At 49.4% G+C, this 11,283-nt stretch overlaps 1 protein-coding gene across 3 annotated transcripts in view; it reads right to left on the bottom strand.

The window, feature by feature from the left end:
• Positions 1–171: 171 nt before the first annotated feature.
• The window catches only part of LOC133933362 (nck-associated protein 5-like), a 93,836-nt gene continuing 82,724 nt past the window's right edge, over positions 172–11,283 (bottom strand). For all 3 annotated transcript variants that reach the window (XM_062380414.1, XM_062380415.1, XM_062380416.1), the window contains 7 exons: positions 10,730–10,823; positions 9,666–9,753; positions 6,598–6,918; positions 5,663–5,778; positions 5,333–5,450; positions 5,064–5,239; positions 172–1,830 (listed from right to left, as the gene is read on the bottom strand). In XM_062380414.1, coding sequence (XP_062236398.1) covers positions 1,561–1,830; positions 5,064–5,239; positions 5,333–5,450; positions 5,663–5,778; positions 6,598–6,918; positions 9,666–9,753; positions 10,730–10,823 — 1,183 coding nt within the window. In that variant the 3' untranslated portion in view covers positions 172–1,560. The remainder of the gene's footprint in view (positions 1,831–5,063; positions 5,240–5,332; positions 5,451–5,662; positions 5,779–6,597; positions 6,919–9,665; positions 9,754–10,729; positions 10,824–11,283) is intronic.

Here is an 11,283-nt window from a genome sequence, read left to right as displayed (position 1 = left end):
AATTGCGCGTCAGGGGAACTGATGGATCCCTCCGCGGAGCGGCGGCCTGAGAGCCGAGCTGGAGCCGCCTCATGCGCCTCATCTCCGGCTGACACAGTGTGATTACACACGGTGCCCCCGGGGCTACACACACACACACACACACACACACACAGACACACGCACTGCAGGTTGAAATAGGAAATAGTTTCTCATATTTATTTAGGAAATAGTTACATAAAATATAGCATTAAAGTCTAGTGTAACAGACAGAATTGCACACAGTAATAATAATAATAATAATATTAATAATCATAAAGTAACACTGCTGGCAGCCATTTCTCTTGACACAGGAAGCAGGGACATGAGGAGACGGGTGACAGTCACACTACAGTCCCGACACACACAGTACAAAATGTGGGTATAAATACTGGACATCTAGAAAAATACACAAGTCCTGTGCAGACTCTCTTCATACAATATTAACAGGTTCATAGAAAACACACAGACGCTCCCATGATTAGCACCAGCTGCTCAAAGTCCAGGTAGAAATTTGGCGAAGCGTCAAAATATGTCCTTAAAATAAAGTGATAAAATATTTGAGTATTAGCTCTTATTGGTCAAAATAAAGACTTTTTATTATTATCATGACTTTTAAAAAGAATTCCTTAACAAACAGCAGAGTTCAAATAAAAGCTCAGTTCAGAGTTCAGCAAACCATTTACATATTCTTTTTCTTTATTGACTCATTTGCATATATCCATCAGCAATGCCCCATTCTGATATTAACTTATAGTCATTTGTATGTACAACATAATTTACAGCTATGAACTGAGGTTTGGAGAGTTCAGGTTCTCTACGACAGGCCGAGAGGAAACTTTCATTTCAAATATAAAAATCCCAAAAAGGAAAAAGACGACTTGAGTTGTGTCGCTGTTTTCCTGACGGCAGAATTTTGTACAATCTACACGAGTCCAGTTTGTTCCCTGAGCTACGAACGAGTGTTGTACCTGTGATTCATTCAACGAGTTAAAGTACCGCGTGGAGTCGAGTGAAGTGAGACGACGCTCCAGGACGCTCTACCTCTGGTTTCCTGTCGCTCACACACGAGAGACGAGATTGGCAACGAGTTCACAAGATGAGCAGAAGTTGATTTGAAAAAAAATATTGCTTTTAAAAAGAAGAAGAACCAGGTTTTCTTTTATTCTGAGTTGATGAACTTAGCAGCAGAACGTAGAATGAGCCCCGGGTCTCGGTTCCTCCGTCAGTGTTGCTTCATCACTGCTTAGTTCCCTGTGCACGCCTCACACACGTTGTTCACTTCCTGTTACAGTGCAATGATAAGAAGGTCCCCGGCGTCGGGGAACCAGGGGGAACGTCTCCGTCCAGTCCACGGCACCAGGACCAGCTCCAGTCCTGGTTCGGGTTCGTCCTCCGCAGCTAAGTGCTTCGTGTTGTGTGTCCGGAGGTCGGAGCTGGGGAAACGCCTCGGCCCCCCCGCCGGCATCCAACCCATCGCTTCATGGAACCTCAGGATGAAAGAGAGGTGAACTGGGAGTCTGTGAAACCAGACCTGAGGCCCTACACGTCATTGGATCCCTGACTGGTGCAGGAGGAGAAGCTGTCGTACAGCGAGTCGCTCTGGGAGCCGGGGGCCTTGCTGGAGAAGCCGGAGGACGAGGGCTCGTCCACTCGGCTGCAGTCCTCCGTGCTCCTCCCGGCGTCGGCCTGGCAGACGCCTCTGTGGCCCCCGGAGCTGCTGTGGTTCAGCTTGTTCAGGGACTCCAGGGAGAAGTCCAGGGAGCTCGGCTGGTGGGCACCGGCAGGCGTTTTCTCCAGGGGGATCTCCTTCTGCAGGGAGAAAGAGAAACAACAGGTCTCAGCTGGATGTTCACTGTGCACGTGTGACTGTGCACGTGTGACTGTGCACGTGTGACTGTGCACGTGTGACTGTGCACGTGTGACTGTGCACGTGTGACTGTGCACGTGTGACTGTGCGTCGTGCAGCAGAGCAATAACACACATGACACAGATCTGGATGTTTATCACACTCCAGGACCTAATGGACGTCCTGGGTGCTGGCAGACGGGCACCTCAAGGCTCCCCCACTCCCCCCCCCCCCCCCTCTTGTTATATTAACTGTGCATTATTTCTTCTCTGTTTAATAGATCAGTCAGGACGGTTTCACTCGGGGGAAGCGTAGCGGCTGGTTTCTGTGAACGCTGCTTCAATTAGCACGACTCGTTTCATCCCGAGCGTGGCAGCAGTTTAGAAAGAGGGACGATTGAAAAGTGATTTTTTATCGTGGGTTTCATCTCCAGAGGAAGACGGAGCGCGTCGGTCTCCTGCCTTCGGGCTCCGCAGCGATTAGACCAAAGTGCAAAGGTCGGCGTTTACCAGCTGCTTCTTTACGGCTAATGAAACAACACACAGACCTGAGGAGAGGCCCTGGTTGTTTATGTGGTGACGAGTCTTTGAGTTTTTACATGAATCGTACAGTTCTCCTCAAACTGCCCCTCAGGAGGCGATTACTGTGGCAATCAGCAGCAAACACCTCCTCAGAGGCTGAAACCAGCTCCTCAGCTTCCACTCCAGCTCCTCAGGTGCTTCTGCAGGTCGGGGCCCGAGGGAGGAGCTGCCTCTGGAGGAGCATTCAGCATCTCACTGTGAAGGTGTCATCTCCTGTCAGACCCATGACGACTCAGGAACCTGGGACCTGAACCGTGATGCAGCTCTAACGTTCCTCACGCTCCAAATACAACTCTCCTCGTTGTGTTGTTTCTTCATCACGTTGTGTTTTGCTGCAGCATCAACCTCACACCTTGAAATCCCACTGAGCTCCATTAACGTGAGCCGAGGTGACCTCCCTCAGCAGAAACCCGTGAGTGAGCGTCAGAGAGAGAGATGAGCCCTCAGGTGAGAACTGACTCACACACGTTGAGCAGGACTCTGCAGCTGCTGAATTCAGATCAGCTGCACAACACAGACGTTTAAAGTTGTGTTGTGTTTCTGGCCGACAGCGTGATGGGGATCAGTAATTACCAGATGTGTGTGTGACGGTGAGAAAGCTCTGTATCTCCTCCTGCTCGGGGAACAGGAGGTAAGAAGAGGGGCCGGCCGAGTTGTCGCTGATTGGATTGGATTTCGGAGGAACACAATTACCAGCAGATCGAACACCCCCCCCCCCCCACCACCGCGAGCTCGGCCCCAAAAATGATGTCTGTGCTGGGAGGCTGCGGGCGGACGACTCGGTGAGAGCTGGAGAACACGAGGGGCCGAGTCAGGGAGTCGGCTTCACATGTCAGTGACGAGTGGAGCTGAGCTGCTCCAGTACAGACGCTCATTACAAACCCTCTGTATTGGTTCTGTCTGTCGTTTTCACTTCTCATTGTGCTGCAGGAAAAGACACTAAACCTACATTTTCTTTCCTGATTCAAATGAAAAAAACAAATCTGTTTAGAAGAGAAGCGGCAGAAGTCAAGTATGAAGAGCAGATGGAGAGAGTTTGAGTTACAAGAGAGAGAAGGAAATAGAGAGGAAGATGAGGGAGGACATGCTGGAGAGAGAGAGAGAGTGAGACGGAGGAGAGGATAGGAGGCGAAGAGGGCGGGGCCGCCGTTAGCAGGGCTGTCAGGTGCTGTCAGGATGATGAATGGGAGGCCAGCGCGGGCTGTGAGGGCTCTGATGGGAGCCGCTGAGCTCTACATCACTCTCCTGAGTGTTTGTGAAAGGTTATTAAAAGAGCTTAAATCACCGGCCGCTGACACCGGCCCGCTGACCACCACAGAAACCGGCCCAAGCCGCGGCCGATGACCAGGTCCCCGGAGCGGAGAGCCGGCGCCGCAGGTAGGAGCCGGGCGGAGAGCAGACGACTCACTGATGGATTCTTCTTCTTCAGGAGAATCACGCAGGGTAAACGGGTTCAACAGGCGTCATCCATCATTACAGCTGCTGCTCGGCTCCGAGTCAGAGTTTAGATCCACTTCACAGGGGAACTGAGCAACCACCCGGCACTGTCCGCTGTTCAGAGGAGGGTTTCTAGTTATACTATTTGGGCTTTAATTGATTCATTAAAGTATTTTTTCTTCAAAGATATGAAATCTAGACTTGATACTCTCCAGAATGTGAGAAACTATCAAGTGTTGGTTTAAACACAGGATCCTTCAGCAGGTTCTCAAGTGATTCGTCCTCTGAAACAGAATTCACTGAAGCTGAACGGAGCTTGTTGTTCCTGGTCCACCCCCCCCCATCACACTTTGTCATCACTGTACAAAGAGGAGCCGCTCCAGTCCCATAGAGCTCCATCATTATTCTAATCAATGCTTGTTAATGTAATAGAGATAATTCAGATTTGATCTCTTCTTCTCCTCCTCCTCCTCTCACACTCGGTTGTTTTTGAACTCGTGTTGAGTCAGAGCCTCTTTTCCCTTTTTTCAGATTATGGATTTTTGTATGAGGGTGGGTGCGGGGGGGGAGCAGCAGCAGCAGCAGTGTTAGAGAGCCGGTCCCCAGGAGCCGGGCCGGCTGGAGGCCATTTCATGCTCTCTGATCCTCATTCGTCAATCAGCAGTGTTAAATACTTGTAGGCAAATACCTGCTGACACGAGAGGGCGATCGAAAGCAATCAGGGCGATTCTCTACTCCTATGAAAATCTGCCAACAATTCTAACGGAGGAGAGAACCTCAGAGTTAAGAGATTCAGAGGTGGAGTCGACTTTGTAGCTTCATTTATTCATCTTAATGTTTCTGCTGAGAGAGAATGACCATCCAGGCGAGGGGGCGGAGCCTGTAGAGCAGCAGGGGGCGGAGCCTGTAGAGCAGCAGGGGGCGGAGCCTGTAGAGCAGCAGGGGGCGGGACATGAAGTCTAAACTCTGCTGAGGAAAGATCAGAGCTGTTCCAGATGTTTTCTTTCTTACTTTGGTTTTTGTTTTGTGTGAGGCTGCAGAAATCTCCACCTGAGATCTTCCTGGATTTAGATCTGGCCTCTGGGAAATGAGCAATGACGTCTAAACTTCAAAATGCTGTATCAAAGTTTTCCTCTCACACACTTCAGCGTCACATCACACGTGTGGTTGATACTCACACTGAGGCGGTCTCCTGCCTTCCCGTCCAGCGAGGACTCTTTGTGCAGCAGGTTGTACTGGGACGTCCTCCTGGTGTCCAGCTCCAGGTGGGAGAACACGTCATGAGGGTAGAAGTCCATGATGGACAGCGGCCTCTCCACGCCGCTCCTCGTCAGCGTCTCCTCGTTCGGCTCCACTGCACACACACGGGGGGGGGGATTTGTCAGAATGTGAAATTCCAAATGACCTGAAGCAGACGCCAGGAACTTTGGTTTTCAAAGTTTCCAACCTGAGTCGCTCCTCTTGGTTCTGGTGACGAGGGTCCGCTGTGGCGAGCCCTCCAGCTCCGTCTCCGTGTCGCTGCTGCTGCTGCTGCCCGAGTACGTGCACACTCGCAGAACTCGATCCTGTGCACAAACACACAATCTTTAACAACTCACACTTTACAGGTGGGAACAATAAGAATCTAAATCTTTAAGCTCGTTAACCAATCAAAAAGGGAGACGACCCTCTGATTGGTTCATTGTGTGGTTTATTAGGTCCAAGCCTCCTGAACCAGGTGCAGTGACTCAGTGTCTCCTTTCATCTTGTAAATCTGTTGATATCAAAGTAAACTTACACCAGGAATATCGTAGTCCTTGTTCTTCCTCTTCCTCTCGTTGTCTTTCTCTTTGTCGTCCGTGGAGTCGTTGCTCGGTGGAACACAAAGACTCGACCTCTTCGTCCTGACGGCGTCTTTCAGGAGGAAGAGACAAAAAAACAAATGAGTCATGGCCGTGAACAGTAAACCACACAGACACACACAGACACACACACACACTCATGGCCTTGTGGTGTCATGCATATGGAGGAAAACATGATTTGAATTCTTGCGCAGTGACAATCGACAGCTGATGAAACGCAGGACGAGCAGACGCATTCAGCTGAAACCCTCTCCGCCTCCTTCACAACCATCTCTCTGCATATATGAGAGCTCAAGCTGCCAGCCATCAAACCTTCATGGCGTCCAGGCCGTCACTGCTCAGAGCCGTGACTTCCACGCCTCTCCACCGACAGACGCCGCTCTAATTGTCTCTCAGACCTCAGCTGCATTTTGCCACTGATCTTCAAACCTTCAGAACAAACAGGGTTCTTCAAATCAGGAGGATAACACAGCCAACGTGCTCTCGCCTGCCTGAGTGTGTTGACATTTAAATGCTTCTAAACGAGCTGTGAGAGGATTTCAAGGCTCGGAGCTTATAACACGACGACAGTCACATGTTCAGACAAACTCTTCAGGTTGTTCTCCTCCTCGGCCTCGACTCAGGAACCCAACAAACAGCTGTACAGAGCAGACAGGAAAGTGACTGAGGAACATCTGGATTTCCAGCTATTTTCTAAATCCACAGAAAGTCACAAAAAGGCCAATCATTACCTGACGTCTTTAATAAACCACCGTAGGTAGTTTACCTGCAGATAACCAACTCTGCTCTAATCCCTTGCTACTGATTCTGTGTGTTCCCATGCAGATCTGTTTAAATGGATGAGTCCCAGGTTGAGATGCTCCTGACTCACCTGATGTTGTGAGTCTGGGCAGTCGGCTCTGGGCGTCCGGGGCGTCGCTGCTGCTGGTCACACTGGGCTCGGACTGGGAGTGACCCATGCTAGTGGGGGCATGCAGGCGGGTGTTTGGGAGGGAAGGCACTTTCACGTCGGGGTGAGAGGGGTCTGGGTGAGAAGAGGGAGGCTCCAGATCGAGCCTGGACGAGCCGGCGCTCACCCCCTCGGGGCTGGACTCAGACTTAGGGATGTGGCGGCCGCTGGCCCGGGTGACGGAGTCGGGGAGGGGGAAGGTGCCGATGCCGCTGTCCAGGGTTCTCATCTGACAGCCGGAGCCTGAAGTGACAGGGAGAGGAGTGTGATGTCTGGGACAAGCAGGGAACAACGACAGCGGAGGAGAAAAGGAGGGCTCGGATTCACATGCATCGGAAGGGGTTGTGAGTAAAGAGCGCGTCTGAGGCGGGGTGACCACGTAGCCGGCAGGAGGAGAGAGAAAAGACAGTTTTATATTTAAAACAATCTGAAACTCTGCAGAAGTGTCCCCTGCACAAAACACCTGCTGCAATGAAAACACCAAAGGGCCGAAACCTCATCAAAGTGCATGCTGGGAAGTGATCCAGCGAGGGGGTGCAACAGATGGACGTTGTTCAGAAACCACGAGTGTGCAGATCGTGGACTGGAACAGATGGACGGCTCAGGCCCTTGTAACTGTGAATGTTAATGACCGGCAGCTACAGACACCAGCTCCTACTGGTTTTGCCATTATTCTGCATCTTCCCCCGCTCCCTCAGAGATGATGAATCCTCCGCAGTTACAATACTGGTAAGTTAAAAACTCTGGAAGCAGAGCGGCCTTTTTTTTATGCCTGTTCTGTGTCGGAGGATCGATATCGACAGACTCGGCTTCTCAACTGTGCAGCTTTGTCTGGATGGAAGGAACAAACACTCGCTCTCCTCTCCAGCGTTTCCCTCCATGAATAAAACTTTACCCTGAATTCTGAGGGGAATTCAACACAAACAAACAACAGGCACATTTTCAGAATCAGTTTATCCCCTAAAAAAAACAACCATTTACACTCGGGCCTGAAGCCGAAGCTATTGATCCGTTTTCTCTTTGGAAGAAACCGGGCTCGTCTCTCGGTGCCAATCTGCAGCCGACAATCAATTTATTCAACTGAGGGGGTTTGAGGAAGTTGTTCAAGGAGCTCACGCTGAGTCATTAACGTCAGAATGACTCGTCAGTGTTGGGACGTCCACGTGAAGCTGCTTCAACAGACGGTCTGTAGCATGCTGTCCTCCACGGCTTTATTAATGAGAGAGTGGAGGAGAAAGCTGGAGAGCCCCATAGATTACACATCTGTATAATTGAACGTCCAGCCTGGCAGTTCAAAACAGCCTCTGTGACCAAACCATAACAAGGTCCACGGTAATTCCCCCCAGAGGCAACGGCAACTGGACATAATCTAGTTTTTCACGAGCTCCCGATCGCTCCTGTTTACAGGCTGCAGGGTTCGAGGGGAGCGGGCGGGGGGGCCGTGTGAAATTGGCTTTGTGCGACCAGGACGTGTCGGAGGGAGGAGAGAGAGTCATCAATAACCAGCGTAACCTCGTGGACGAGAGATTCCTGCGTCAGCGTTCAGGTGGAGACACGAGGAAACTGACGCTCTTTACACAAAGTCACACGTTCACATCGCACACTGGGATCACAGGTCGAATCCCAAAGTCTGATTCTTACAAAGTCGGTTTTGAAGTAAATATGTTTTTTATCGACTGTAAATCAAGATAAACGATATGAGCATATTAAATAAAAGTTCCTGAAAGATAGTTCCTGTGATTTGAGGTAGTTCTTAGTTTTTAATAAGTTACCTAATGATATATTAACAGTGAGTTTGGTTTGAGTCCTGGATATTTTGGTCTTTATTTTGATCATCGATATCATCAACCCCCGGCAGATGTTTTAAAGTGCTTCTCTTCTTTGGACTATTAAAAAGTTCTTTTAAAATACGATAAGTCACCAGAGGGAACTTAAAAGTCTGCCTCCATAACTTGAGTGTGAATTTGTTTGCATCATAAACTTCCCGGACGTAAACTATTTCCATGATGGATGTGTTTGTCCAGTGCTGCGCTTCAGAGAGACGTGACACCAAAGCTGAGGAGCAACGTTGAGTTCATTCAGCGTGGAAGTGCCTCGCTGGCAGAATACTGAGGCAGCAGCCAGATAATCACAACACTGGGACAATTAACCCTTTTATTTTCGGCCACCGTGACTCCGGCGCGAAGCGAGCGCCCTGAAAAGAGGCTCAGACCGAAACTCTCTCTTGAAATGATGCGATTAGTTCGGCTGCTTCTGAGCTGAATCTTCAAAATGAGGAGAACGAGTGTGTTTCTGGTTCTGTGGAGATTATTTCCTCCGACACGTTGAGCCTGAGAAGCGGAAGATGAGAAGTTTGAGTCCATTTCAAATTTGGCGCAATCCCCACTGTCTGTATATTTTGAGTAGAATCAAACTCATGATACAATAAACTACTTTTACAGCTAAATAAATAGTTTATTGTGATTTCATTTCGCAGATATTTGTGCATTTAAGTTATTTTACATCTTTATTATTGTATTTATACCTGTCAAGAAGCCGCCTGAGTGACACACCTGCAGCTACGCCCTCTCCACCCACTCGCTCTATTACCGACTACAACAGGCAGCCCCCCCCCCCGCTGCTATAACAACAATCATCATCCCGTCTCACTGCTTGATTCACTTCCTCAGCCGCTCAGGCGTCCTGCGTCACACATCAATCACATGACGGCGGCTGGTGGTGTCGTGGCGTTCGCGGGCCGCTGCCATTTCCCCAAAGTAAACACACGGCTGGCAGCGAGGAATTGAGTTGTCAGACACGTCAGGAAATCACCACTGTAAAACGTTAATGCTCGGCTGCACCGCTGCACGCCTGATGGCTGGTGACAGCTTTTTGAAAGTGAGATGAAAGAAGACAAATGTTTTTGTTTTTTTTTACCGGGAGAAGTAAATACGAGGACGCAGCGGAGTCGAGCAGCAGATGATTTGTTGTTGTTGGAATCAGGAGCTTACCGATCATGTGATCCTGACAGGCTGTTTCCTGGATGTGTGCGTCGTGGCTCTCAGCTCGCAGGTGGATCCTCTGAGTCATGAGCAGCGTCTGGAACATCAAAGAGTGGTTATCAAATCCCATAATGCATCTCTACATATACAGCCCTGTGGAGGTACACCAGCCATTGTAGTGACCTTTGACCAGTGACATCTAAAAACACCATAATATACAATATAAACAAGTATCTTTTATGAGTTGTATTATCTCTTCTGAGGTAATCCACAGAGGAAAAGGCAGATTGAGAGAATCGGCTGCTCTAACGACAGCTCCCAGTCTTTCTCTCCAGATGAGCTTTGTCGTATTCGCTCAAAAGGAGCCGAGGTGATTGTCGTTCCCTCCTGACTGAATTTAATTGCGTAATTTGAAAAAAGGTCAGTTTTGGGGGGGTGCGGGAGGACTTGTATCATAAAGTGTCGCTCTTTTGTTGTATTTCTGTGGGGAGGCGATAGAGCGTCGGCTCGGCGGACGGCATTAAATGGCGGCTTTGTGGAATAGAGTGGCTGCGATAAGGGCCTCCTCCATGTTATCGAAATCCAACATCGTCCGGATTAAATTTCCTACATTAGGCGGCGAGACTCTCTTTCTGTTGCTCGCCCCCTTTCACTTTCTCTTTTTCAGCCTCTCAGCCGTTTTCGGGCCGTTTGACTGACAGATAATAATGCTGAAGAATAAAATAAACCCCTCAAGGTCGTGATTTGAGCGTCTTTCCTGCAAAGTGAAGGTAAAGAAGCTGCAGAGAGGAGCTCTGATTTGATTTTGTGTAGCATGCATGGCCTGGCGGGCTGAGAGAGAAGCCGCCTGAAAGCCCTCAGCCTCGTGGAAACAACAACAACACCGGGCTCGGCTGGTTAATGAAAAAGTAGCCGATGAATCGTCGGCTGAGTCAGAAAACAATGTGAATCGATGGGGAGGCTTGGGGGGTTTGTTAGAGAACACGTACAGAGGGCTGCAGTGTGGAAACCTGTGGGATCTGCATGTGTGTGCAAACAGAGACGAGACAGGAGCAGGACGGAGAGACACTCACAGCCGTATCTGGACACATCTCCATGTCCCCGTGCTTCTTGGGCGTGGACGCTCCCGGCGGCGGGGGGGACACCGAGTTGCCCTTCACAGCCGTCCTGCCAGGAAAACAGATTTGTGTTCTATTACGTTTAGTAGATTCTTCAGGTATCATTTACTTGAGTATTTATTCCTCTGACGACTTCCTACTTATATATCACACGTCAGCCGTGTAACAAGCTGCTTCCTCTCCTGTGATCGTCCAGATAAAAACCTGTCGCTTGTGATTGTGCGAGTCGCTGGATTGTGGAGACACACTAAGTGACGATGTGTGTGGACGCCGCTGCAGCAGAGTCGTAACTCACACAGACAGATGCTGCTGCCGCTGTTCACTTTCTCTCAACACGGCTCTGAAGCAGAGATGGCTCCTACTTCATTTAATAGAAACAAATCTATTTGTTTTTAACGGATTCATCTGTTAACTGACACAAAAACCTTCAGTTCACAGAATAAAAATGTTTATTTATATCTTTACATAAAAGATATGTCTATTTTCTTAATTCAGGTCCAACATATTTG

This window comes from Platichthys flesus, chromosome 22 (assembly GCF_949316205.1).
Source record: "Platichthys flesus chromosome 22, fPlaFle2.1, whole genome shotgun sequence".
NCBI classification, from domain to species: domain Eukaryota; kingdom Metazoa; phylum Chordata; class Actinopteri; order Pleuronectiformes; family Pleuronectidae; genus Platichthys; species Platichthys flesus.
This window is presented reverse-complemented; position numbering and strand designations above follow the sequence as displayed.